Below are 27723 nucleotides of genomic sequence, written 5' to 3'. Positions count from 1 at the left end.
GGGCTAGATCTGGCTGGCTGGCTGGCTATTCCCCTGAAGTGAGGTTTCTCATCTGGACCCCCAAGGCCAGTCTTTGTGAGCCCATGTGTGGGTGGGAGGACAGAGCACACCCTCAAGTAGTGTGGCAGAGTTAAGCCCAGTGTGGCCATGCCAGCTGCCACCTCAGCTATGTCACACTAGAGGAACCCCACAGTGGGTCTTCTTTGAGGACCACATTCACTGAGTTCCACAGTGGCACAGGGTCCTGGTCTGGTGTGTGTGGAGATCCTGGCTGCAGAGCTTCTTCTGAGTAGAAGGTGTCATGCATATCATGAAGGCCCTGCCAGAGCCTGGACAATGACATACCGGTGTCCCCTGCAGGCTTCCTGGGGAGCTGAGGGATGGGCCTCAGTTTTTGACATCTATGACCCATGGGGTCTGGTGGGGAGTCCCCAGTGGGAAGAGGCAGGAGAGGAAGGCACAGGCTCACTTGAGGTCTCCAGGAGGTTGTAGCTAAAAGTCACCCTTCCGGTTGGCCTCATGAGCTTCTGGGGGTGGTGCAGGAGGGTAGGGGAGGAGTGTGCAGCCAGAAGTGCCCCTGAGGTCCCTGAAATACATGGCTTTTGGGGACACTGGCTCGCAGCTGACCTGATACAAAATTAAAAGCTAGGGTGACAGGCATGGCCAGACCCAGGAGGCCAGGATCCCCATGCACCCTGCCCCAGCACTCAGAGCTACTGTCTCCATATCCCACCCTCAGCCTTGAGGGCCAAGGGAATTAAATATTGTCTGTTGTATGTTTTGGCCAAGACAGTCCTTGGGGCTAGGGGGCAGTTACCGCCACCTGGGCCTGGCTGCTGCAAGGGCCAAGGTGAAGAGGAAGAGCAAGAAGAAGCTGTGGGGCTCTGGGCAGCTGGCGGCTGAGGTCTTCTGTCCCTCCTGCTCTGAGAGGCCAGGGAGGGCATGGGTCAAGGGGGTCCGGGAGCTGGAGCTCTTCTTGCTGACCCTCCGGCCGCAGGTGTCATCTGGGCATCCACCACCGCTGCCTGAGCCACTGCCATCATCACCTGGGGAGGACAGGAGGCTGTATAGCAGGCTCTTCCTACCTGGGCACCTGAGTGCTAGGTGACACTGGGAGTCTACGGCCTGCTGTACCTGAAGACACAGTCCCTAGGTCTGCCTTCTGCTGTTCCCACCTGTTCCATGATAGCCAGATGGATATCCTGGCTGGGCTTCAACTGTGCTATAAGGACGTGGGGCCCTTACAGCATCCATGAGGGCAAAGGGCTGAGGGGCCCTGGCAGAGAAGTCTGGAGAGGCCTCGTACCCTTCCTCTTCTGAGCAGGGCAGATCCCTTCCCCTGCCCACCCTAGCCCCGGCGGGCCTCACTGGCATCCTGGAAGTCCACGTCATTGCCACCATAGGCTCCACGTAAACGGTTTGTCATGATCTTGAGTTGCATGATCTGCTGCCGGATGGTCATGTCTGGCTTGGTGATGTCCACTTCCACTTCAGGGTTGTTAATCTGGTTGGCCAGTCCATCACCCATCACCTCAGGTAGGTACCTGGAAAGGGGTAGTCAGAGCCACAACTCATTACGTTAGCTTTTGCAAAGGAGACTAACCATATAGCACATTGCACCCCTACAACACCTCGAGAGCCAGTGAGCCTCACGCAGGCCCCATGGCTGGGGTCATGTGCTCAATGCTAGGAGCTGGTGAAGGTGTGTGATCCTCTAGCCAGGCTTGCCACGCTCCAGGCCACTCATAGTGTGGCCAGTGCTGAGTACCTACCGGCCCTTGGATATTCCATTCCAGCAGCGGTCGTCACTGGCAGGGCTCATGGCCATCCTCTCACTGCACAGTGTCCCCGGGAGGCTGATCCAGAAGTCCTGAACGTCTCGGAGCTGGGCCTTGGCCTCAGAGACCTGTTGGATGTCAGTCAGACCAGTGAGAAGCCTGGGGGACAGACTACCTTTATCCCCGCCCACGTAGACATGGGTGTGGTCGCTGAGATGGTTGAACTAACCAGTTTTTCCAGAGAACCTGTCGGGGGCTTCTCTTGTAGGGCTAGTTTGCCATGTCGACGCTTCTCCTCAGGCCCAGAGCTATGGGGATTGACCTTGGGGTTTCCACAGCCCTGGATGACCTGGGGAGATACCGAAGAGGGGTCTGGAGGGACAGCGGGGTTTCTCAGGCCCAGGTAGGGCCGTATCTGGGACAGACCCTTCAATGCCCGCAGTGTCCACCCTCCCCGCCCCCCACAAGCCCCCGGCCCTCACACACCTTGGCTGTGAGTATGTCCTTGTTGTCCTGGAGGGCGTTGATGGCCTCCGCCAGCCACATGTGCACACTGCCAATGACATTCTCCGCACCCGATGGCCCCCAGAACTTGTCAGTGATGAGCACCATGGAGTCTGGCAGAGGTGTTAAGATGTATGCACATACATCACATGTGCACGCTAGTGACACAGTCTCGGCAGCACCAGTCAGAGGGTCACATGAGCTCACATTCAGACTGTACCATCTTACACTCCAGTGCAGCTCAGAGCACTCATTAAAGAGTGGATACCAACACACAGTGCATAGGTTTTCACAAACACACAGGCCCATCTGGTAATCTTGCCTAGTTCGTGTCCATGTATGTCCATGTTAGCTCATGCAGGTGTTGAACATGCATGACTAGCTGCTGGCCCACTACATAAGCTGATGTATATGTGTGTAGATATGCCTCACACCAGACCCTGAACACACGAACTCTGTGTCTGCGTGTGCATGCTTTCATACAGCACAGATGTAATGGCATGCACATATTGACTCATAGTGCCAACATGTATGCAGGCTAACTTGCCTCATATCAACAGATGTACAGAGGGATTCATACGTGTTGGCAAGTGTGTATGCCAGCACATGTACATGTAGGCACACCTGCACTTGGTCTGTGCACACCACACAGACTGGCCCACTGTGTGTAGCATACATTTCATGCCAGATTGCACACGTGTAAGTCTATGTACATTGGTATTTATCACCTATGTGCTGGTGTCTATGCATGCTGAGGCAGCTATTCCACCATATGCCTTGGGACAATAAATTCTGTCCCTTGACTCCTAAACCCCGCCCAGATCAGGCCCTCAAGCCATTCATTTGGCCCACGCTAGGGACTACTGCCTCCCAGGACCCCTGTATGGTGCTCCCAAGGGCAGGCCAGACAGCCTGGGGGCGGAGCTCACCCAGGAGGTTCCTCCACTCGGCGTCTAGGTCGGCCTGGTTGGCAAGGCAGCCTTTGAGCACATTTCGGCAATAGTCAGGACAGGGCCGGGCACCAGGGACTCCCCGGCAATGAGCACAGTAAACCAACTTCATGATGGCCCGAGAGCATTCTGGGGCCAGAGGTACCTGGAGAACAAAGGCAGCCTGAGCCCCCCTGTTGTCCTTGTGCTACAGGTCACCCAGTGTGAAGGGCTTGGGATGCAAGCCAGAACATCCAGGCTTTGCTCTAGCTGGCTGTGGGACTTCGCCTAGCTCAGGCTGTCTCAGGTACCCATTCTAGTGTCACAGTCCCAGGACACTACGGCATCCTGCTGTCACTAGGCTTCACAGCAGATAAGGTAACCAAGTTGGGAGGTGACTTACTGCACCTAGCTAGAGATGGGGCAGTGCAGTTTAATGCTGGTGCCCTCCCCATACCCTTTCCCCAGGTGGGCCTGCCATGCGCTGCCTCATGCAGTGAGCTACTGTGCTTGCCTGCAAGGCCTCAGCTTGCTCAAGGCCCAGCTATATCGTTTTCTTGTTTCCTGAGCCCAGCAGTCCACTGGCCCTCTCCATCCTGCCCACAGCTTCATTTAGCTAAGGACACAGGACTGGGCAGCGGATGGACAGGCTTAAGAGTGGACGCTCATGTGAGGCCCCACAGTGAGCAACTGACAATGGGCTGCAGCTGTGAAGCTGAGGGCCCAAAAGGCTCAGAGAATAGGGAGGAGTGTGGGGGACACCAAGCACCGAGGGCATAGCACGAGGGACTCCCAAGGGTCTGCTCAGAGCCTTGGGCAGTATGTGTACCTGAGCCACCTTCCGGACTACATCACTGGCCACACCCAGGCCCTGCACGAAGGAGCGTGCTGCCACAAAAGCACGGGTGGCCCGCAGGCGCAGTTCCCGTGGGGCATCCCCAAAAGGCCGCAGCGCCTCTGCCTGCTTGCCCAGGCAGTCCAGGTAGTCATCAGGCAGCAGCAGCTGGGGGTGCAGCTGCTTGAAGAGGCGCTCCAGCAGCCGAGCCCAGAACTCGGCCAGTGTCTCCTCCAGGTGCAGGTTGGCACCACGGTAGTAGAGGCGCAGCTCGGTGTAAAGGTCCCTGAAGGCCCGAGTGTTCTGCGTGTACAGGTCCCCAAAGGCTCCGGGGAAGGCATCCTGCAGTGTGCGTTCCGAGTCATTCAGCAGGCGCTGGAAGTGGTCTGTGCACACACAGAGGAGAGGCATGACCTCTTGAGGGGGCTCTGTTTCTCTGCCAGTCTACTCATGGGCTTGGTAGGATACCCCCTGCTCTTCAGAACCTGCTTATATGGTCAATAAAAGCTGGGTAGCATCTTGCAGGGAGTCCCTCGGGCTCTTGGAGACCTCTCTTTCCTCACTAGGGGTGCAGAAATCAGGAACGCCCTCTGTAGGGATGTAGGCCCCTGTGGAGCCGCCAGCTCCTGAGGCCATTCCTGAGTTGGGCCTTAGAAATCAACAGATGCTGAGATGCACAATGCATTCTCGGAGGGGCAGTAGTGGGTGCTACTGGGAGAGGACCCTTGCTTACCTGCCAATTGCCTTGTCTCTCTCACCACCCCAGTGTTCTCAGTTGCCCCAAGCAACCCTTCTCTTTCTCTTGCTCCCCAGCAAACCCCACCCTGCTGCAAACCAGCACCTCAGATGGACATTTTGTGGTGAGGGTGGAAAGGTGTGAGCACGCACAGCAGCTTCTAAGGTCCGAGGAGGTCTCACTGCATTCCACATGTCTGGCATGGAGCCCTCCCTCCCACGCTGAGTAACAGAGTGTCAGAGTACGCAGAAGCCTAGAGGCTCCCTCATATCTCCAGCTGCTATTTTCTGGGGTGTCTGCTGGAGGCTATGGCCCAGCTGCGGTTAGACAGACTCACAGCATCGTGCTTTACAGTTTCTATTTTCCCAGCTCCACCCTGTGGCAGGGAGCGCATCTTTGCCTGGGCCCTGTATCCCTTTTGGAGACAATGAACCTCTATGCTGACAGGTTACCTTTCTAGGAGACTCTTTTAACCACGAATACCACACAGTTCCAGTTAAACACGCCATCATCGTTTGGGCCGCTGTTCTCTGCCCATATGCAGTGAGACCACATGAGGGGTTCGGAAACAAGTGGTGCTAAAAGGCAGCTAACTTGGCCTCTTGAAGCGCACAGGAGTCTTTCTGCCCCTGGCCAAGAGGCAGCCACCTCAGGGCAGGGAGCTGGGAGAGCAGGCCTACCACATGGACCCCAGAAGATACAGGCTAGCCCTCTATAGGTCCTCAGGGGACACAAAGGCACTCCAAGAACAGCTGTTCCCCTCTGAGGAGAAGGTCCATCTCCCCAGGGCTCTGACAACTTGGGGTTCATTGTTCCATTCAAACCCGGCAGGAAGAGGGGAACCCTTTGCTTACACTAACCGTCCAAATCATAGTCCCAAGTCCTACCCCACACCTACAAGTCCCCGCCCTCCAGCCCCCACTCACCGTCAATGCCGTGTAGCTGGGTGGCCAGCGTGGCCTGCAGGGCACGGCTGCTGTCATGGAGTGCTGTTTCCAGCTCCATTCGGCTATGGTTGGCCAGGTTCTCTTCCATCTCACTCGTGCAGCAGGTGTAGCCCTGGGGGCAGATCCGCAGGTGCTCGCCTGTGGGGTGGGAAAAGGTGGCATGAGGGGGAGAAGTGGCCCAAGACACGGCTCCGCTCAGGGCAGGAGCCCTTTGTGAAGGCAGGGACGGGGTGGGGGTAGGGCAAGTCTGGGCTCCTGTGGCTCTGTGCTTCAGGGTCTCTGGTAAGATTCAGGTATGGGGGATAACAGGTGTTCTTGAGTTATCAGAGGGCTGAGCCTTGGAACAGGAGTACTATGTGACATATCCCAGCATCTCAGGCACACAAGCAGAGCCGTAGCAGGGCTCCCAAAGAGCCAGCTGGGACACTGCATGGAGAGGGAGGGGCCCAACTTAGGTTGGAAACCTGGCAGATGCCTCAGCCAGGGGAGGAAGAAGAAGAAAAAAATCCCAGCCTCTTCTTGGCCCGCCCCAGTCTCAGAGGTCACCTAGCTTCAGCCAGCCAGCCACCCCTGAATGACAACAGACAGTGAAGCGCCCAGTGAAGACAGTTCCATGGGGCCAGCGGCTGCATTCTGCAGGACCCCGGGTACCAGTGTGAAGAAAAGCATGCTCCGTGAAGGCACTGGGTCCCAAAGAGGCCACCCAATCCCTGGCCTAAGGTTCCCACGCAGCTGGGCACGCTCCCATATTATCCTCGGCTGCCACGTGGGGGGTGTCAGCTCCTGGTGGCACTGAAGCAGCACCACTCAAGGCAATGTTGATTTCTACTTGCAAACAGGGTTTGCTCTGGACACACAACCAGCCGTGAAGTGTCTACCACGGAGCCTTTACGGCACACACTGGACAGATGCCTCACACCCAAGAGAGTTTGCTGGTATCAGAAGAAACTCTCAAAGGGATGTGTTAACCCTTCTTCTAAGGCCTCGGGGACCTGTTTACAGAGAATGTGAGGCTTGCAGATCAGACTTTGTCCTAATGAACTGAGAGGCTGAGTTATTCAAGACCCAGTGGGCCTGCCCCTGCCCCTGCCCCTGGGCTGTCCCACTCCCTCCTCACAGGTCACATTGCTGTGTCTGAGCCTGAGGAGAGCCCTACAGCCCCCACAGGAAGTGGACGGGTCAGACAGAGGAGAGGTAGAGATAGGTGGCCAGCCTTAGGTGGAGGGTCTAGAAAGAGGGTAGGGCCAGCAGGGATTCTAGAAGCTTCCCTCAGCCTGGCATGCTGACCTTGATGTTATAATTGTAGGGCTGAAACCAGAAAGCCAGTGAGATGCAGTTTTCAGAGCCCAGAGTAGGTGCCAGGGCTGGCCCCTGGGTGCCAAAGACTGTCTTGCCTTAACCTTGCTTAACCTTGGTTGGTGGAAAGGTAGAAGGACGGGAAAGGTGAGGTGCTGAGGACTCAGGGATGTGATGCTACAAGCTGCCATCACGGGATGGAGGACTCTGAGGTGAGCCAGAGGAAAGCAGACAGCATACCACGAAGTGTATAGGGGCAGAAATCTACCTCAGGATGTGTTCATTATGTGTAGGGGACAGAGGCCTGGCTTCTGTGAATCCTCACCCACCGGATGGGAGTGGAGACCCCCGCCTCAGGAATGATTCTGAGGGTGAATTCACCCTTAAGAGACATGATCACAGAGCCGGGTGTGGTGGCGCACGCCTTTAATCCCAGCACTCGGGAGGCAGAGGCAGGCGGATCGCTGTGAGTTCGAGGATAGCCTGGTCTACAAAGTGAGTCCAGGACAGCCAAGGATACACAGAGAAACCCTGTCTCAAAAAACCAAAAAAAAAAAAAAAAAAAAAAAAAAAAAAAAAAAAAAGAGACATGATCACATTCTTGTCTTGTGTGAGTGTGGGCTGCAGGACGGACCTGTGTGTGGCCTCTGTGACTTTGACATGACATGGAAGAGACATATTCCCAGGTGCTAAAGCTGCTTGGAGATGTGGACCTGGGGGGAGGTGTCAGGGGGGTACCAGACGGCAAGAAGAGCCAGGATAGGTGACGGCTCTTCACCCCTTTTATACCCCCTCCAGCACCCTGCGGCACTGCAACCTTCAGCTCTGCTCTCTCAGGTCTCAGGCTTGGCCTTGAGGCCCTTCCTCCTGCTTACTGAGGTAGGGGAGCTGTGTTTTATCCCAGAACCCTGTGGGGACTTTCATCCCCACAAGCTGAGTCCCATCTGGTCTCAGGGTCCCCAAAGGCCCACAGAGCAGGGCAGTGGCTGACAGCTGGTAGGAGAACAGAAGGAATTGTATTCTGATTCAAGGGTGCTTGGGGGAATCAAGTGAAAAGGGGGTCAGGGGTAGGAGGCACATGCTGACTGCCCCTCCCACTGCTCCCCTACCTTGTGCCCTCTGCTTTCTTCCTCCTGTCCAGAGTACCTGCCCCCTCACAGAGGCTGTAGGTCCTAGGAGCCAACATGCTATCAAGCACCCAACCTCAAGAAAAGGATGGGGTGGGGTCCAGACAGCTGGGAGCTGCAAGCCTGGGTGCCCCCCCTCCCTCTGCCCCGGTCTGCATCTGTTCTAATCCCTTCTTCTAGAATAGGAAGGGCTGGGCACAGTGAGCAGACCACCTGCCCAACGAGGTGCAGGGCTGAGCACAGGACCTTCCATTTGCTCTGCTCCAGGCCATAGCTTCTTGCCTCTCTCTGAGTAGGGGAATTGAAGGGGTCACTCCTACAGCCTGAGGAAGGGTTATGGGGAGCATTGTAGAGGAAGATCCATCCCTGACTCCAGCACTGAGCTGGGTGAAGGCTACAGGTGTCAGTATGGGGTTCACCTCGGGCTCAGCTGTGGCAGGGGCACCCAGGGTAAAGGCATGTGGTGTAGGCCTATGATTTCAGGTGGAAAAAAAAATCAAGGACCAGGATGCACACTAGAGCTCTGGCAGAATAGAGATGGGCACATCCTCGCTGGCCCCTCCCACTGTTCCCTCTCCCCTGATCTTCTCCTCCATCTTGGCGGACCCAGGTGCCACCCCTCACCATATAGATGGGAGAGCGAAGCTGAAACAAGAAGAGGTTAAGTAAGGACACACACTCAAGAAACAGGCACCTGCTTCACTCCACTGCGGGCTCTGGATGTGTGAGACTCATGAGATTATTGGTTAGCCACTATGAACACACCCCATCCGACGGTCTCCCCTCAAGTCCCACCCCGCCCCTCCCCCCCCCCCAAGCTCTGCCTGGCCACCTCACCCAGCCAGCCCGGTGACCTGCGCTCTTCCAGTTGCCCCAGCACCGCCCCCGTCCCTCCCTCCCTCCTCGGACAAACACGGGAGTGAAGACACGGAGCCAGAGCCCGGGCACCGGCCTGAGGGCCCCGGGCAGGCTGGGCCAGGCTGCCCAGAAGCCCATGCAGGGCAGAGCTGCTTGCTGAAGGGTCAAAGGCAGGAAGGTTCTCAACTGCCTGCTGAACCCTAGCCCAGTTGAGGCTGGAACCGCAGGTGGCTCTGTCAGCTGAGGTGCTCAACGTGGCAGAGGCAGGCTCTGCAAAGCTCTCCACACGTGCAGAGAAGCGCTGGAGTACCTCCCAAATACCTGTGCCTTCTCTCAGTCCAATCCCCAGGGTGGAGATCGGGGGTGGGGGGGGGGAGGAAAGGAGGTTAACTTCCACCCTAAAGGGATAAGCTCACCAGTAGCTTCCTCCTTCCCAGCGCTGAAGGTGTGAGGGAGCAGCAGTATTGATCCCCTCTGACCCCATCCATCTCTATCAACCAGAGTTGATTTCATTTTTTCAGATCTTTCCCTCCTTGGTTTTTAGGGTACTGCCCTCCCCTGGGGCTTCCAGGTTTCATCTGGGGGAAAAGCTATTTGTTCATGGCAGGTTTCCCCCACCGTAGTTCCTTTTTCTAAGCCTTGCCCCCTAAAACCCAAAGCCTCCTCAATTCCCAGGCTCCTGAATTTTGGGACACCCAGCATGGCGCCCCCATTGCAGCAAACCCATGGGCAGCAACCTCTTCTTTACCTCTTCCCAGATCTGGCTGTCTGCACGCCCACCCCCACCCCTATTATCCTCCAGAGCAGACAGCAGCCTGTGGCTTCCTACCTTTCAGGGTCACACCCTCCTGCCACCTGCTGCCAGCTGCAGCGTCTGCTCCTCCCTGACAGAGATAGCACTCCCTCTTGATCATCGCAGTCACCACAGGGCTTTAGCCAAGTCCAGCATCCTGAGGGCATTTCTGATGCTGCCCACGGTCCTCTCTGACCTGTCCTGCACGCCCCCCCCAATGCTCTGAAACCCTCCACCCTTCACAAGAGACTGCGGAGTCATGCCACACTCCCTCCCCCCAAGCCCATCCCTCCAGAAGCTTCCTGTGCTCACTGGATGGACAGACGGTACAGAATGGAAAACCTGCTTCCCACACCACCCCTAATCAGAGGCTAGCTCTCAGCAACCACAGCTGCCACAGCCAAGAGAGATGCCCCGGCTCCCCTCCTTTCCCCTCCCCTCCGCTCCCCTCCCCAGGTGCTGTCTCCGAGAGCAGGTCTTTCTGTTGACCAATGCTGGAGAAGTCAACCAGCTCCCAGTGCTCCTGGATTCTTTTCCAGAGGCAGAAGGTCTCCAGCATGTGACAGCCCGGTGGTATCCAAGAGCCAGGAGCAAATGGCTCAACTTTCTGAGGGCTGCCCAGGCTCCAGGGGCCTTTACTGCTGCCTGTCTGTGGTCCCCAACAAACCTGCACCAGTCTAGTCCCCGAGGGTCACACCTGAAGGAAGGCATTTCAACCCCATCTCTGAAATGGGAAAAGCACCAAGCATTACCCTCCCCCTCACTCCAGATATTTCCCACCCTCCTGGATGCTTTCATGACCCCAAACTCCTGTCTCCATTTCACCCAAATGACAACATCACCAAGAAGAGCCTCCATCACGCATGAGGACCCCTAACTGGGGGGGCATCGGCTGCTGGCACTTCTATGGGCTCCATGGGAGGGGTCATCTCCGGGCAGGCAAGGGCTCCTGCCAGCTGCCTCTCCAGCATCAGGCCAGGCCCAGGCGAACAAAGCCTGGGCGACACCTGCAGCTCCCACCGCTGCCTCCTCCGCAACAGGGATGGCTCTGTGCAGCTGGAGCCGGCAAGCAGGATCTGCAGATGCTGGCGCCTGCTCTGGCGGCGGCGCGGTGAGGAGGGGGCACTGGTGCAGTGGGCGCGGCTGGCACAGAGTGCTGAGCTCTGCGGCAGGCATAGGGGGGCACTTAGAGGGGGGCTGCGGCAAGGAGGAGATGGAGGGAGGGGAGAGAAGGCGATGTGATTGGCAGGGTAGGGGCTTGCCGCAGTGGGCGCGGCAGATGGGGGGGAGGAAAGGGTGCGCTAAGGCTGCGGTGGGGGTTGGGGGAAAGGCAGGGGGTTGGGCTCAGGAGAGGAAGGGTGCTGCGGCAGCCAGGTGGGGGTGCAAACAGAAGGATGGGGTTAGGCAGGGGTAGTCAGGATGGTGCAGTACAACTTCGGGGAGATGGGGATGGGATGAAGGTGGGAGCTGGAGAGACATTAAGTAGAAACCAGGGCTAGTGACCAAGCTCTTTGATGGGAAGGGAATAAGACATAGACAGGCTGTGGTTGGGGTGCAGCTGCTGTGAGAAAATGGAGCTGAAGATAAGAGGTGAAAACATGGGGGGAGGGGGATGCAGGGAGGAATGGTGATGGAGATGGCGGCTAGGAGACTTAGCCTGGTACCAGCTTAGTGGGCACCCTCCTGGCCTTACTTAGAACCCTCTTCCTGGATGGCTGCTCCAGCGGTGTCCCCAGCTGTGGATGCACTCCGGATGGCAAGTGGGATTCCGAGTGCCAGTGAAATACAGAGCAGCAGGACTCAGCAGGAAAGGCCAAGATGAGGGTATGGGCTCTGGGCAGCATGGTGGACTCCGCAGCCCAGGCCAGCAGGGCAGCGGCAGTCTCAATGGTGCACACAGCTGAAGGCGGCTCCCTGGGACGCACCTCCTCCCATAGCCTTCAATGGCATGTCAGCGCCGCCCTCCCCTGTCTCCCTGGAAACAGTAGGCGACTGCGGACCCCCTCCCCCTCATTTTAGGCCTGCAGTGGGTGTTTTCCCGCATTTCTGATGACTTGTGGATCAGGCCTTTTCTGCCAGTCTCAGGCCAGGGGTAGGGATGGCATGAAGTGGGTACTCTGGCTTATTGGCTTGGGCAGGGCACATACTCATGGGCACCTAGGGCTAGCTAGAGAGGACCATGGATGGTGACTGCACTGAGGGGGTCCCTCTCCAGCAGAACACCAGCTCTCCACTGTTTTCTGGGTGCTCAGAGGTCACCACAGTCTCTCAGTCCTAATACCCCTTGCCCTGAGGACCCAATCCCATAAGGCCCTGCCTCCAGGTCTCTGATAGTGTCTCTCATCCATACCAGCCAAACTAGCCCCAAACTCTTCTCAGGCTACTCTCCTACTCAGTTGATTGCCTCCCCTTTCCAGTCTTTGATTCCAGTTGGGGAAAGCCACCTACTTACACTTCCTACCTGAAATACATAGGTCCCCTCAGCCTTCCTAGTCACACTGCCGGGGAAATAGGACTCTGCTGGGTGAGCAGCTGTTCAAACAAGGGACTTTGGACCTGGAAGACTCTCAAAAGAAGACCCAATGGCTGCCCTCTAAACTACCTACTCCCCGTTCAGGCCACCTAACCTGTGAATACTGGGTAGGAGGTGCCTCAGCACGGCAAAAAGTCTCTCTGGTGCAAAAGGCTTTGCCCCAGTGTTTATGTCTACCAAGACCATGCCTTGTGACTTGGCTGCAGGGCAGAGCCCACTCAGGGCTTGTGGTTGTTTCACCAACTCAAGGAACCTCAGCCTCGCCTCCTTGTTCATAGCCAATCCCCAGGTGGGGCAGCGTGGGGGTTCAGGCAGGATATATGTGAAACAGAGGGTTCACACCATCCATCCTGGCATTCTACACTGTTTTCTCATCTAGTTGGAGAACCAGACCACTTCTGGGCCACAGGGCTGCTGAGGAGGCCTACGGGATAGGCTGGTCCTGCTTCCTCAGATGTGTCCACATGGAATACAGCTACACAGTTCAGGCTCCACCATAGCCCTGTAAATCCCAAACTGGCACACATGGTAAAGAGATACTACAACCCAGCCAGGATGGAGCCCACGGCAAAGCACGGGGCCATTGGTTGCCAGCCCAGCTGTTCCTCCTGGCTTGGTAGCCATCCTCCTGGGCATAGCCCCTATCTCGTGGCAAGGCCTGCTCACCTCACTACCCCCAGTAAGCTCCACTTCCTTTTTCTCACCTCTCCCCAGCAGCTATGTCAGTTCTCATGTTAAATAAAACATGTGTACATACAATAGGCAGGGGCACATTTGCCCAGCGTGGACGGTCCTGCAACAAGGCCACCGCTATAACCAGCTCACTCCTCCTTCCTCCAAGCAAGTTCAAGAGGCAAGTCAGGCAGCACAAGTATGGCTTCAGGGTTAGAATCCCTTCCTCTACACACATTGTCTACCTCTGACCTGGTGGCAAATCAACGTGCCCAAGGTCACTGGCTGGAAATGGCCATGTGACCAGTGCTGCCTTCCCTAGGTTCCCATCTCAGGGGAATTCCTAGGCGGAAGTCAAAGACTACAGCAGGTATCAACATGCTCTGCTGAGAGGCAGGAGCCTGGACAGCTTCCCTCGGCTGGGCTGCCCAGACAGCACCTCTGTTTGCCCAGCAAGGGCATGCGTGTGCTTCTAGCTGTGGTTCCACCCTTCCCTGCAAGCACAGTTAGAGGAGGGTAGCAGGGAACCAGGGTGCCTGTGCCAGTTGGGTGTTTTGTTTTGTTTTTTACATTCATGTGTGTGTGTACACATGAGCCACAGAGCATGTGTCACGATGTAGGTTCTGTGGGTCAGCTCAGGTCACCAGGCTTGGCAGCAAATGTACTTTGCTTCTAAGCCATCTCACACACCCACCCACCAGTTACCCATGAATCTCAGATAAACAATTCATTAATTTTTCATATAAAAGAAGAGAGCCAAAAGGAGAGAGGGGGAATGAAGGAAGAATATCACATACAGTATGCACAAAACCAAACAGTAAAGACAGGTGTTTGAATGGGTAAACAAATTATAACAATAAAATGGAATATTGCAATTCTGAGATGCTATAAGATGGATATCAAGCTCAATAAACGAAGCCAAGTGAGGTCCCTAGTACTGTCAAACCCACAAGAGACAGGGAGCGAGATTGTGCATGTCAGAAGCAGGGGAGAGGTCTGGAGAGTGTGCTAGTTTTGACCTTCAACTTGACACAATCTAGAATCATCTGGGAAGAGAGCCCTAGTGAGGAATTATCTAGATCATGTCTGTGGGATCCAGTCCACTGTAGGCAGCACCATCCCCTAGGCTAGGCCCCGCCCTGGGTAAGAGTGAAGAAGGCTGACAGCAAACAAGCCATCAGCATAGGTGCACTTGCATTTCTCAGCTCTTTACTGTGGCTGTGCTGTGTCTATATGTCTCAAGTTCCTGCTTCTGATTTTCCTGTACTGTACCCTGGAAATTTAAGTCAAACAAACCCGTTACTTCCTTTAGTTGCTTTTGGTCAGGGTGTTTTTTGTTGTTGTTGTTTTTGGTTTTGTTTTTAACAACAGCAACAAAATAAAACTAGAACAGGGGATTAGCGTTTAATGGGGACAGAGGTTAATTAGTAACTGCATACTATGCTGGGCAGCCAGTCATTGTCTCCCCACGGAGGTGTCCTGCCTTTTCATGGCTGTATCTTGCAGTCCTTGGTGAACAGTTTTATATCAACTTGACACAAGCTAGTTATCAAAAAGGAGGGAGCCTCAACTGAGAAAATGCCTCCATAAGATCCATCGGTAAAGCATCTTCCTAATTAGTGATTGATGGGGGAGGGCTTATTGTGGGTGTGGCCAGCCCTGGGCTGGTGGTTCTGGGTTCTATAAGGAAGCAGGCTGGCAAGCTATGAGGGAGTGAGCCAGTAAGCAGCACCCCTCTGTGGCCTCTGCATCAGCTCCTGCCTCCAGGTTCCTGCCCGGTTTGAGTTCCTGTCCTGACCTCCTTAATGAACAGAGAAATAGAAATGTAAGCAGGACAAACTCTTTCCTTCCCAATTTGCTTTTTGGTCATGGTGTTTGTCTGCAGCAACAGAAACCCTAACTAAGACATGGGGCGTGGTCTAACGGAAGTCATTGTCACCAGTGGACATCTGCCCACAGGCACACAGTTCAGAGGAGATGACGGAGGTTCCCAGAAGTGACTCACTCACATCAGACCCTGGGCCCAGGCTTGGCTGATATGAGAGATGCAGATGAACCCTCACCTGCAAAACCAGGGGGCTCAGTGGGCCTTGCTGGAGTCAGATGTTGCCATTGCACTGGTCGGCAAAATTCCTGTCTGGTCCTGGCCAAGTTTTCTGAGAATGAAGCCTCAGACTGCTGGCAAGTGCCTGCCAAGGCCCTGCTGGAGAACCACTTTTCCTGTTACTGGCGAAAGTCTCACAACCCATTACAGAAAGGCCCCTCTCAGCCCCACCAAGCACTTCTGGGACCACTCTCTGCCTCAACTCACTTCTTAGGGATGCTCACATAGCTGTTCTGAGGTGGTGTCTTGTCCTCCCTGTCCCCCCCAGTATGCACTCAGGCTCAGCCTCCGGCACTGACTGCTGGCAGACAGAGGAACTGAGGGATCCAGTGACACTGATCCACACAGGTGGGGCTCTGGGCAGGCAGCTTGGCTCCCTGGAGGTTGAAGGAAGAAGCCAGCACTTACCCAAGGGAGCATCAGCCCTGGGTCGGGGCGTGGGATCCAATACAGAGACGCTGTCACTGCTGGCTGCTACCTGCACAGGCTTGGCAAGAAGCTGGTCCCGTGACACCCTCCTGTTCCCTCCTGCCTTTCCTGAGACCTGTGATGTTCCCTGGCCCCTCCTCCCCTTGGCTTCCTTCCTAAAAGTCAGCTCCCATTTTTCAACAGTGGCCCTGAGAGTGATTGGGGCCCTGCCATCCACACAGCCCTGTCTTCACTACTGCTGGGTCCTGGGGACACTGCCCTCCTTGCGATTCTTGGCTTTCCATGACAGGCCCTCAGGAGGGAGCACTGTGGGCTGCTGCTGAAGGTCTCTCTCCTGCAGTCAGGACCTCCCTGCTCTGTGGCTCCTCAGCCTCCCCAGATCCTGGCCTTCTCTCTCTCTCCTGAGGGTTTCTCCCTCTCAGCTTGCCTGGAAGAAACAGCACTGTGGAAGAACAGGCCTTCCTGTTCCTCACTAGCTCCTCAGAAGGGGCACAGAACAAATACAGAGGCACAGCTGTCTGCCCTTGGTCACACAGCCAACCTTGAACCTGGATGGGTTAGCTGGGTCCAACAGACCAGGCTTGGATACTGAGGGGATGTTCTTGGTGCTAGGATAATGGCCACTGAGCAGGTTACTTTCCTTAAGAGGAGGTTCTCAGCCAAGGGTGTGGCTTTCTCCAACAGCCCAGGCAAACATTCTTTCAGAGCCCAGTGTCACTGAGCTGGGGTTGCACACAGCACAAACAGCCAGAGAGCATGCCTTCCTTTCCCTGTTTCCACACAGCTCAGCTCAGATGCCACCACACTGACCCTAGACTTCCATTCTGCCAAACAGAAGCTCTGGAGGCTGTTTCCTGACACTCAGAATGGACTGTGTCTGCCAGGGCAGCTCAGGGAGCCCCACTCCAAGGAGGAGACACAGGCTAAGTTAGGTACCCCACACCAGAGTCACAGAGCTGACCTCTGGCCCTGCCCTGCTTTGGAGACAGGCCACTACATTCTCAGCCACTGGCGTGACCATCACCTCTGTGTTGGTTAATTTATCAATTTGGTAGGGTTTAGGATCCTCTAGAAGATAAACTTTTTGGCTTGTCAGAGGAAGTTTCTAGATTGGGCACAAATGGGAAGGCCCACTCGACACGTGTAGGACCATCTCGTGGGCTGTAGTCTATTGATAAAGAAGGAAAAGGGGTCTAGGGACGTAGCTCAGTGGTAGAACACTTGCCTAGCACACACAGGTTGTGTATGCTGGCTTTAATCTGTCCTGGCTAGTTTTGTTTTTTTTTTTTTAAGATTTATTTATTTATTATGTATACAGTGCACATCAGATCTCATTACAGATGGCTGTGAGCCACCATGTGGTTGCTGGGAATTGAACTCAGGACTTCTGGAGGGTAGTCAGTGCTCTTAACCGCTGAGCCATCTCTCCAGCCCCCTGTCCTGGCTAGTTTTATGCCAACTTGACACAGATAAGTCATTTAGGGAAAAGAGAACCTCAGTTGAGAAAATGCTCTTATAAGAATGGCCCTAGAGTCAAGCCTGCAGGGCATTTTCGTACTTAGAGATTGACATTGGAGGCTCTAGTCCATCATGGGCGGTGTCATCCCTGAGCTTTCAGAGAGCAGCTGAGTAAGCCTTGAGGAGCAAGCCAGTAAGCAGCACCCCTCATGGCCTCTGCATCAGCTCCCGCCTCCAGGTTCCTGCCCTGTCTGAATTCCTGTTTTGGCTTCTCTCTGCACAAATGGACCTGAAAAACACTCTTTCCTTCCCAAGTCGTTTCATGGTGTTTAATAACAGCAACGACCTAAGTAAGGCAGATTCCCCAGCATGGCAAGAAAACAGAACAAAAAGGAGAAAGCAAGCTGAGCACCAGCCATTTACTATCTGCTTCTTGGCTGTGGACATAACGCAGCCAGCTACCTCTGGCTCCTCCCACCATCCCGATGGGCTGCATCCTTGAACTGTAAGCCAAAATAAATGCTTCTTCCCTTAAATTGCCTTGTCAGGTATATGGTTGCCGCAGCCCTGTGCAGCCTAGGGTTGGGTCACTCAGGCAGGTGTGTGGCTGTCAGCCTCAGTGCTCCCGAGCACTCCCCATTTCTCAGCACATTCTTTTCCTCATGGTACTGGGGACAAGACCCACGGCCTTGCATGTGCTGGGCCAGAGCTCCACCACTGAGCCACACTTACTTACAGCCCCCTTCTTGCACGTATGTATGTATGTATGTACGTACGTACGTACGTATATATGTCCATGTAATGTGTATGTGCGTCCCGCTGGTGTGGAAGTCAAAGGACAACTTTGTGCAGGCAGTTCTTTCTTTTTACTTTTACATAGGTTTTGGGGGATCAAACAGGTCCTTCAGGCTTGTACAGCAAACATATTTATCTGCTGAGCCATCATAGTGGTCTCCTAGCACCCCCATAACCCTTTATTTATTTTATTTTATTTTTTGTCTTTGAGACAGGGTTTCTCTGTGTAGTCTTGGCTGTCCTGGACTCACTTTGTAGACTAGGCTGGCCTCGAACTCACAGAGATCCTCCTGCCTCTGCCTCTGAGTGCCAGGACTACAGGCATGTGCCACCGTGCCAGGCTCAACCCTATACTTTTAAATGATGTGAGCAACACTTGGTTGTGGGCCAAGCAAGGCCATGCTCAGAGGGAGACTGCCGCCTGCCTACCTTCACTGACCCTATCAGCTGCACAGGCTGGAGAACCCTCTGCCTGCTGCCACGATTCAGCACCAAGAACAGCACCCAGCACACAGTAGGTGCTCCAGCAGTGTCCTTCCCATACCTCATCACTGTCCAGGCTGGTGATCACAGCCATTTCTCATCCCAACCCTAGTCACAGATTAGCGCTGCCTGGCCAGGCTTGCCACCTGGGCTCCGTTCTGGGCCCCAGTGCCATCTGGTGGAGGCTGTCAGCTCCTCAGGACTGAGTGTAGTTCTGAAGCATGGAATGAGAGGACCGTGGAGGACACCCAGGGCTCCTCTTTGACCCGAGGAGCCGGCCTCTATTTCCCGCAAGACTCAGTAAGCACGTGAGACTGTTATAGAACAAAGTAGTGCACCTTTCCCTGTGGGCACACTATGTTGTGAGACCTGATAGCTGGTTTAGAGCCCACTGGAGTTTCCAACTTGTGATAGGCATGCCACCTTCCAAATTATCTGCTACAAAAAAGTAAAGGGACATGAAAACATTGGTGGTTTCTACACCAGCCAAGTCTTAGGTCCTACTGTTGACAGTCCAGCTGGGGGTCAGTCTCCCTACCCACACTCCTGAACTCTGAGGTCCACTTGTGCTCCTGTAAGGACCCCTGGCTTGCTACTCCCCGTTTACAGCCTATTTGTCACCCTTCTGGATTTGAGTCCACTTCTGCTCCCCACCCCAAGGTCCCCATGACCTGTGGGCCTATGACTCCCACTCAAGTGCTTCTGCTGGTGTTTGTGGGAGTTCCTACCAACTCCTGGGGAAGCATGCTAAGCACAGGACCCCCTGACTGCTAGGAACAGTGCGCTGCTGAGGGTCCAGGCAGTGGATCCTGGCTAGGAGAGCATCACCTCACCCATGGACAGGTGTGCCCAGGGGGTCTCATGTACGGCCACCAGCCCAGAGCTCTATTGCATACATACTGGATGAGATGTGCCAATCTGGAGTCCTAGGATACCAGGATGTACAGAGAGTGCTGGGTACTGATACAACAAGAGTGTGGGAGAGGCAGAAGTTAGAAATGGTGAATTAGTAGTAGGAATTTTGGTGATTTACTAAGAATTACAATGAATTAACTAAGAGCCTCACCCTTCGAGATAACTGTGTCGTCCAGTGTGTCCCGAGCTCCATGACAACCACAGATGTGTAAACGCCTGAGCCAACCCCGGCAGCAGGTGGCATCAGCTTTTTCCCCAGAGACTGGCAGATGGTCATAAGTAAGTGGGATGTATTCCCTGTAGCCCCCAGAGCCTCTTGCGGGCACTTGCGGCCGTGATGCTTGAGGACACACCTCAAACGTCTTTATAGGTTACCATGGGGATGAATTCAGAGGACCACAGGTAGTCAGACACAACAGGAGGGATGGCCACCCACAGATCACAGCCACGGATATGCTCGACAGCTGTCCTGGGGGGTTGGGAATACTTCTGAAGGTGTATCTGAGGTGACAGTAAGCCAGGACAGCTTAGGGGAGGTGGGGACCTGTTCAAGGCCTCATCAGCACCCTCCCGTCCCACATCTGGTAGTGTTGCAAGCCAAACACACCGACCTCACTATAAACCAGTGGGTGTAGCTGCATTTTGTATTCTGGGGACCACAGGATTTGGGAAGGTCTGGGAGCTCCAACTAAATTTCCCATTAGATCTTAAATGTGTTGAGTCAGGGACAAAAGGGGGAAAAAAAAGTCTTCCAGACTGGACAGCTTTCCGCTGTCCTTCAGGAGGCGGAAGGCCAGCTTGGCTCAGACATCTGTGACTAGGGAAAGGCGAGCTCTGACCTTAAGAGAGCTACCTGGGTGTGGCTAGCTGAGATGGAGGCGAGCTTGTACCATTGTCCACTCAGCCAGCTGGCCAAGAGGTGTGTCCTCACGTGACCCCTGAGGACCTATACTACAGTCTCCTGATCTGATCCTTTCAGTGCAGGCTTCTGATGCCTTAGTGTGCCATTCCTTCTTGTACCTGAGGGAGTCTGTGGCTTGCAAACTAGATTTCTACCCCCACGATCTCACACCCTTGCGGCTTGGACACTATTTTCAGCACCTATGAGACAGGCCTACTTGAAGGTCTCCTATTTCAAATAAGGCACTTGTGAGTGCTCAGGTTAGTACCATCGGCTGGTACCCCACACATGCACTTGCCAAATCTGGGCTGGGACAGTGACTTATTCTGAATATAAGTGGGAATTAGATAGGGTAGAAGGCCTCCGGTGAGGCTAGGCTCTGGGCTCAGTCTCTGGGACTCTGCCTGCTAAGGAGTGCCCACTCTGCCAGATCTCAGAAGCATTTATCTCTTGGCCATCTTGTAGCATTTCCTTCCTGAGCCCTTGCATTGGCCAGGATCCAACTAGGCTTGCCTCATCCACCTGTAATGCCCACACAAAGACACAACAGGCTGACCTTCTGGCACTGGCTTCTAGGTTCAGTCCGCAGGGGGCTTACTCTCTGTCTGTTTTGCTCTCTGTCATGGCCCTTGCCTCTCAGGGTGGGTGGGTGGGGGAGGCTGGGCAGGTGGCCAGGGAGCAAGATTGACGGAGCCCCCAGGGGCTGCCCTGTCACCTGGCCAAGTCCTCCTCAGAATCTAGGGAGCATTCTGTACAAGTGAGCAGCGGCCTGTTTGGCTGGCCCTTGCCCCGGGGGAGGTGGCCTGCTTGGCATGCTGTGGGGCTCCCCAGCAGACTCAGCCTGTCTCGTTCATTGCTCCTCTACTGTCCTCCAAGACTCTCTTTCCAAGGGTTGATCCTCCGGTCTGGCTTGAGTCTTCTGCTCGCAAGTGGCCTGTCTGAGGTACCACTGGTGCCACTGGCTGCCAGCCAAGGATCTTCAGGCTACGACCTCACTGCCTGCCCACCCTGGGCAGTTGTGTGACATAGAGCAGAGATGCGTCCCTGGGCTAGCAGTTACAGTTCTGGCCACGGATGGCATAGTGTCAGACCTGGAATATCGGCAAGAGAACTCTGACCTGCCACCTGGATGTGGAAGGAAGGTCCTTCCGAGAGGCAGGGGCAGCCATGGGGAGAAGCTCTGCTGAGAGGGCTTCATGCGGGCAGGGCAAGGGGCAGGCGGGGGAGAGGTGTGACAGAAAACACGGAACCCAGGATTTCTGCAGCCAGATGGGAAAATGCCAAACAAGCGCCGAGAATGAGATGTAGATATCGCGGTGTCTTTGTTGAGCCGAGTCTCCAAAACCTGTATATTCAAGCATGACTCCCTCACCCAGACTCACGGGTGTAATTTTTATTTGGGTGTGAGATCTCTGCAGACATTAACTATTAAGAGCATGCGAGCGGGCCCTAACCCAAGACAACTAGTGCTTTTTATTAGAAGTTTAGAGACAGATGTATGGGAGGAGTGATGCGAAGATGACGGGTTGGGTTTACAAGCCAGGGACACCAGCGAATCTCGGGATGCTGGGAGAGGCTGGGCTCACGGCCTCCCACAGGTACACCAAGGGAGGACCCTGCCTGCTGCCTGCACTCAGGCCCCCAGCATCCCAAACCGTGAAGCAATAAACTAAAATCTTCCTGTTCACTGTGCTTTGGAACGGCGACTCTGAGAAGTAGAAACGCTGGCAAATTCCAGGGCTGGTCCCCTACACGACATAAAGGAAGACCGTGGGGTTTTCAGCACACGAATGGACCTAAGACCAGGTGAGAGTCAAAGCAGGGGTGTATGTGCCTGCTGGGGAACACTGGGCACAACAGTGGTAGAGGTGGCCCTGGGTGGGCACAGGAGGGGCTGTCCTAGGAGGCAGGGGTCACATGACAGGGCAATGAGAAGGCAGTGGGAGGGCATAGGCAGAGGAGGAGATGAGGTGAGCTGGTTTCTAAGGGGGTCACCAAGGATTCTTGTCACATAATGGAGTGGCTTCCTTGGCATGGGGGCGCTGATGGAAAAGAACCAAGAGATCTAGGCACCCTCATCTCACCCAACCCTGGCTGCCCTGTGCTCTCACCCACAACAGCCCTTCCATGGTGTCGGGGTGGAGCTGAGGCCAAGGAAAAGAGAGAGGACCATATTAACCCAGGGGACCATGCCTCAACAATCTCATACAGGAGAATTCCAGCAATACAGGTGCCTGCCCAGGCCTTCTCTCACACACCACCAGAAAGGGCTGACAGCAGAACATCAGCAAGGTGCTTGGGTTCCGGCAGGAGGCAGAAGCTTGAAGCCACCAAAGGACATGAGTGACATCCTGTAGCAGATGACTGTGCCCACAGTCAGGTTAGGTCAGGGCTGGACAGAGGCTCTAAGCTTGGGGTGTGGTGTGTGTGTGTCTTCAGCCTAGATTCTGATTATAGGAACATAGCACAGACATAACAACAGCAGCATAAGTGGAGGCCTGTTCATATGCTGAGTGAAACTACCTGGCTCTAAGGCTCAGCCCTGTTGCTCGGCATGCATGACAGTACATCGGCAGTGCTTTGGAGGTGGGTGGGCACTTCCGAGGTGAAGGAGACTCACCAGAGGCTTGCACAAGCAGTCATTTAGGACTGCTATCATTGGCAGGCCCACCTGCCATACTCCTTGGCTTGCCCTGTATACAGGGCGTCTGCCTGTCTACTACTCTTTTGGGACTTGGCTCATGAAGATCAGCTTGCCTCTGCCGGTCATTGGCTGACAAGAAACATAACCGGGAGACCTCTGTGTCCACTCTGGGTCACCTGTGTCACGTGCTTTGAGCCTGAGAAGGGTCATTGTTCTGGTCTGTGTAGTGTCAGTTAAAGGACTTTCTAGCCGCCCCTCCCCCCCGAGAAGGAGCCAAAGGCAGAGTAAAGAGAGCAGCTCTGAGGCCCTACCAGGCCTACGTTGCAAAATCCTACTTGAGTTCTCCAAGCTGAGATGGCATGAGGCTTCCAGAACACAGAGCCTGGAAAAGGAGGTCTGCTCTGGCTTTTCTGAGATATAGCTGCCAGTACAAGTTTTGGGATTAGCCAGACAGTGTCCTAAGAAAGCCAGACATGTGGCCTCCTTGGCATTGATGTCCTCTTCTAGCCAGTGTTTCACACGGTCCCTCTCTCTCATAAGTGCTTGTGCGGGAGTTGTAAAAAAAAAGCCTCTGTGGACACTCTCAGCGGATGGACACCATTGCTTTGGGCAGTGTGTGCTGACGCTGCAGAAAGCCTCTGGAGCCCAAGATGGGAAGTTTCCATGGAGACACAGGATAGCCTGTCCAGCACGAGAGCCTCGGTGCTACAGCAAAGGCCCAGGCCATTGCATCACACGGACGGCCCTGCTGGAACACAGCTCCCTTGGGCACACAGAAGCCCGAGTGATGCGCTGGGGATGATGAAAGTCAAGCTCCTAGTGCCACTCCAGGGCGTGAGGACCACCTCGGGCTTCATGCTCAGCCACACAGGGGGCGTCTCTCTCTGGGAGGAACAAGGCGCATAGAAACTTGTGGTGCAGAGTGGGGGAATGGGGCAGTGACTTCCGAGAGCCACAGACCTCAACTGAGGGATGGACTCTGTTGGGTTCTGGAGAAAGTCAGACAACTCTTTCTAAGAGGTGCGAACGGCACCCGGGCCCAGGCACCTCAGATTCCCGAGCCCACATAGAGACCTAGAGTCCTGTTGGGGGCTTAGTGGGTACTCAGTGTGGGTTTCGGGTGTGAGGTGCCCACCCTGGCTGGCTGGCAGGCAGGCAGGCAGGAACACTGTGACTCTGGGGCACAGGAGAAGCTCGGCAGTTCTCAGATCTTCTGATGCCCAGCCCCCGCTTCTGCCCAGGCTGGAGACCCTAAGGAGGGCTGTGTGTGCTCTGCTGAGGCCGTCTTCACCCCCCACATCATGCTGCACTCCAGCTTCTGGGAGGCATGTGTCGCGATCTGCCATTGTTCACCAAGAACCTACTTGGGGCCAGTAGCCTGGATAGGCTCTGTGGTGACAACCCAGACCAGGCAGGGGTAGTCTCTGCCCTGGAGTCCAAAGTGAACACTCCGAGACAGAACTAACCACATGGGGCACACTTAGTAACACTCGTGGCCCAGAGCAGTCCTGCAAGCCAAGAGAGACTTGCTTGGCCATGTCTGTGGTTCATCAGTGGTCTCCTAGCAATTTCACCCAGACCTTGCTCCCTTGTAGGGCCCTGGCATAGAGGGAGGGCACCACCATAGTGGCTACCTCCCCAGACTGCTTCTTGTCTATGGAATGAGACAGCTGTCATCACTGCCGCCTGGTTAGGCCATCTAGAAAACCAAAAAGTGCCCTCAATGGGGGAGCCAGCTCGTCTGATACAGTGCTGTTTGATAAAAAGGGAAGTCTTCTGTTACCCACTGCTGTTTCTGGTCCCCAAGATGGGAGCAGAAAAAGCCACCCGTGCTCTCTCCCAACCACCCACTGACTCCAGTAGAACAGCAGGTACTATCACCTGGGGGATCCTCACACTCCTTAGAAGAGAGGCTTCTTTGGAGCTCAGGACAGGACTGTAGGAAAGGGATCGCATAAGAAATTAGAGCTCCAGGGAGGACTGTGCCACTAGAGGCCACCAGAGGGCGCCTGGTCCTTAGAGTCCAGGTCTGGTGGCACAGAACCAGACAGGACCCTGAGCTTGGCTGCCCCTTGAGCTGCTGCTATCCTGGGAGGTCACCCTGCTCCTCTCAGTCCATGTGCTAATACTGTCTTCAGTGGCCTGGGGTGCGTAGATACTCTCCCACTCTGAAGGCTGTGAGGTGCAGGCTAGGCCGTTTCAGGGAAGCGTGGCACCAGCTATGAGGAGCACAAATAGGCAAGGTAGAAGAACACGGGCCTTGCATGCCAATAAATAGGGTGACCCTGAACAAACATTGGACCCCAACTGGTATGACTGCTGTAATTCTGCAGGATACACACACACACACACACACACACACACACACACACACACACACCAGCCAGACTGACAGTATCAGAGGCCATCACAGACATCAAAGCATTTTGCTTGTCTGGAGTTCCTAATGCCCCAGCCTCAGGACAGATCTAGGCTCTCTGGAAGCGCCAATACCTCTGCTTCTTTATTTTGCCCTCTCAGTGCCCTTGTCACTGATTACTCTACTAGTCTCTGCCTACATGGGCCCAGTAACTGTGGGTGGGTACAAGCTCAAGACAGTTCCCAAGAAGGCATCAGGATGAGTAGGCCTAGCCATGCCAAGGGGAGCTGTAGGCTAGAAGGCCTGAAGCTGGTGTGTGTGTGTGTGTGTGTGTGTGTGTGTGTGTGTGTGTGTGTGTGTATGCGCCCATGCATGCCATGCACTGGAGTCTGGCAGGGTTAAAAGATATACAAGGATGTCATGGGCATAAGTTCCTATTTATTTGTGTTTGGAGGAGGGCAGAAAGTGAACAGGGCACCCTCTGCAGCCAGGCACCAGGGCGGACAGTGCTCAGAGGAGTTCAGGAGGTGGCCTTGACAATGACAGGGCTGCCTGTAGAGAGAGGCATAGAAAGGCCTGTACTGGGGAGCACTTGAGAGGGAGAGAGTCAAGAGACTCAGGCCAAGCAAGGTGTCTGTGGGTTCCTGTCTCGTCCCAGGAACAGGGGCTCCAAGGCCTGGTAACCTACTACCACTCCCAAGCAAGGTTAGGCCACAGGCCATGCCCTCTGAGTGATCCTGTCACTTTGCTCATTCAGTCTCTAAGGCACCAGTTGAGTTTGCCCTCTGGTCTGCAAGCCCCCTCAGTTGCAGCAGGAATTCTCTCTTCACCAAGGCCCTGGTGTTACACTTATCCAGAAAAACTCCACATACATTTTCGGGTGAAGCCTGGGGCTTGGGAGGTCCTCAGGACACTGCACTGTCTTTACAAGCTCATAAAGATTCGGTTCCCAGAGCTCCCGAGGAAGAAGGGAAGGGGAAAGGGAAGGGGAAAGGGAAGGGAAGGGGGAAGGGAAGGGGGAAGGGAAGGGAACGGGGAAAGGTAAAGGGAATGTAAAAGGGAAGGATGAAGGAAGGGAAGAAGGACGGGAAGGGAGGGAATGGAGAGATTGCTCTCACGCGCTGCAGGCCGAGGGCCGCCGCCAGGAGGGCCGCTCTTCTTACAAAGAGATGACAAGGCCCCTGGGCGGGATCCAAGACGCCGACCACCTGCAGCTGGGCTCGCAGCTCCAGGGGGGCCCCAAGCGCCGGGTCCGACCTCAAGAGCGCTAGGGCAGGGGCGCTGGCCGGCATAAGTTCCTGGGCAGGAATCCCCGCGAGCCCTGGGGTCGCCTGAAGCGCACAGCGGGCTCACAATTCCTTGGAAGCCAGGCTTGCAAGATAGGATCTGCCCATAAATCCCACTTAGGCTGCTCCTGCTGTGACCCGCGTGAATTCCTAAACACAACCCTTGACGCCGGAGGGAGAAGTCCGCATAGAGAAGTTCTTAACCCGCTGCCACCAGGATCTGCATCCCAACAGATCGCCCCTGAGCTACCGCTTGCTTCGCCGCAAGGGCGACAGGCAAGCTGTCCCGGAGCTGAGACTGTCGCCCCGCCGGCACACTGGGCCAGGCTAGGGGCCGAAGACACCTAGCTCCAGCCCTGACCCAAAAGGAGCGCACCGTGCCTGAGTCCAGTAGTCTTCCCTAGCCGGGCCAGAACAGCGCTTTGGGGAAGGGACCCCAGCGCATAGTGACTGCGAACTGGGAAGCAACAGAGCGGATCGGAGCTCGGAGGCGAGGGCCGCGGAGTACAGACCAGTTGAGGCGCAGGAGGCCACTCCAAGTCTAGGCGGCGGGTTCTGGCGCCCGGGGCTAGCTGCGGCGCGGGTAGAGACCCAGAGCAGATCTCCTGAGTACTGGGGTCCGGTGCCCCCGGACGCAGCTCCCTCACTCACCCGAGATCTCTGCCTGGGGCACGTCGCTCAGGCTAAAGCCCTTAGCCCCGTAGATCTGGCGGACTTCGCTGCAGCTCCGGCTCTTGCTGGCGGGGTCCCCGCGGGCGCAGGCGACCAGCGCGGTGGCCGCGCACAACAGCCACCAGCCTCGGGCCCGGAGCTCCATGGCGGGGCCCGCGGCTCTCTGGCCGCCCTCCACCCTTGGTCCCGACCGGCCCGCTCAGCCCAGTCTGCGAAGGGCAGAGCCAAGGTCCCAGCGCGCGCGGCTCGTGGTCCAGAGGCGGCGGCGGCCGAGGAGGCGGAGACAACAAAAGCCGGCTGCGGCTGCGGCGCGGGACGCGAGGCGCGAGGTCCGGCCGCTCAGTCGGGCCGCCCAGAGCGCGGCGGGCGAACGCGCAGTCCCGGCTCGGCGCCTCCCCCGCCGCCCGCCCGGCCTCAAGGCGGCCGCCGAGAGGGGCAGGGAGGGGCGGGGAGCGCGGGCGGGAAGAGGGGAGCGTCCGGGCGGGGCGAGGCGGGGCGGGGCGGGGCGCGGCTGGGGGCGCGATCTGGGCGCACCCGGCTCTCCTTCGCTCTACGGAGGGGGAGGCGTGCGAGCCCTTCCAACCCACGCGATGTGCTCCATCGCTCGGATGAAGCAGCGGGGGAGCCGGGAGTTCAAAGGCCAAGTCCAGGGTCCCCGAAGGCGCCCCT

General features: G+C 55.7%; 1 protein-coding gene across 1 annotated transcript; it reads right to left on the bottom strand.

Annotated features, from left to right (window-relative positions):
• Nucleotides 1-143: 143 nt before the first annotated feature.
• On the bottom strand, nucleotides 144-27352 carry Gpc1 (glypican 1). Its single transcript, XM_051154368.1, has 9 exons — nucleotides 27034-27352; nucleotides 5709-5867; nucleotides 4041-4432; nucleotides 3212-3377; nucleotides 2265-2395; nucleotides 2008-2127; nucleotides 1773-1906; nucleotides 1369-1544; nucleotides 144-1046 (listed from the first exon to the last, which is right to left on the bottom strand). The coding sequence occupies exons 1-9, from the start codon at nucleotides 27197-27199 to the stop codon at nucleotides 814-816; spliced, it is 1677 nt and encodes a 558-aa protein (XP_051010325.1). The 5' UTR covers nucleotides 27200-27352; the 3' UTR covers nucleotides 144-813.
• Between the last annotated feature and the right edge of the window lie 371 nt (nucleotides 27353-27723).

Source organism: Acomys russatus, chromosome 12 (assembly GCF_903995435.1).
Source record: "Acomys russatus chromosome 12, mAcoRus1.1, whole genome shotgun sequence".
Lineage (NCBI taxonomy): Eukaryota > Metazoa > Chordata > Mammalia > Rodentia > Muridae > Acomys > Acomys russatus.
This window is presented reverse-complemented; position numbering and strand designations above follow the sequence as displayed.

Coding starts and splice junctions, on each gene's coding strand:
- Gpc1 (XM_051154368.1), bottom strand. CDS start 27,199: ATGGAGCTCCGGGCCCGAGGCTGGTGGCTGTTGTGCGCGGCCACCGCG. Junction 2,396..3,211: donor CGAGTGGAGGAACCTCCTGG/GTGAGCTCCGCC, acceptor CACCTCTGCCAG/ACTCCATGGTGCTCATCACT. Junction 2,128..2,264: donor AGGACATACTCACAGCCAAG/GTGTGTGAGGGC, acceptor GTATCTCCCCAG/GTCATCCAGGGCTGTGGAAA.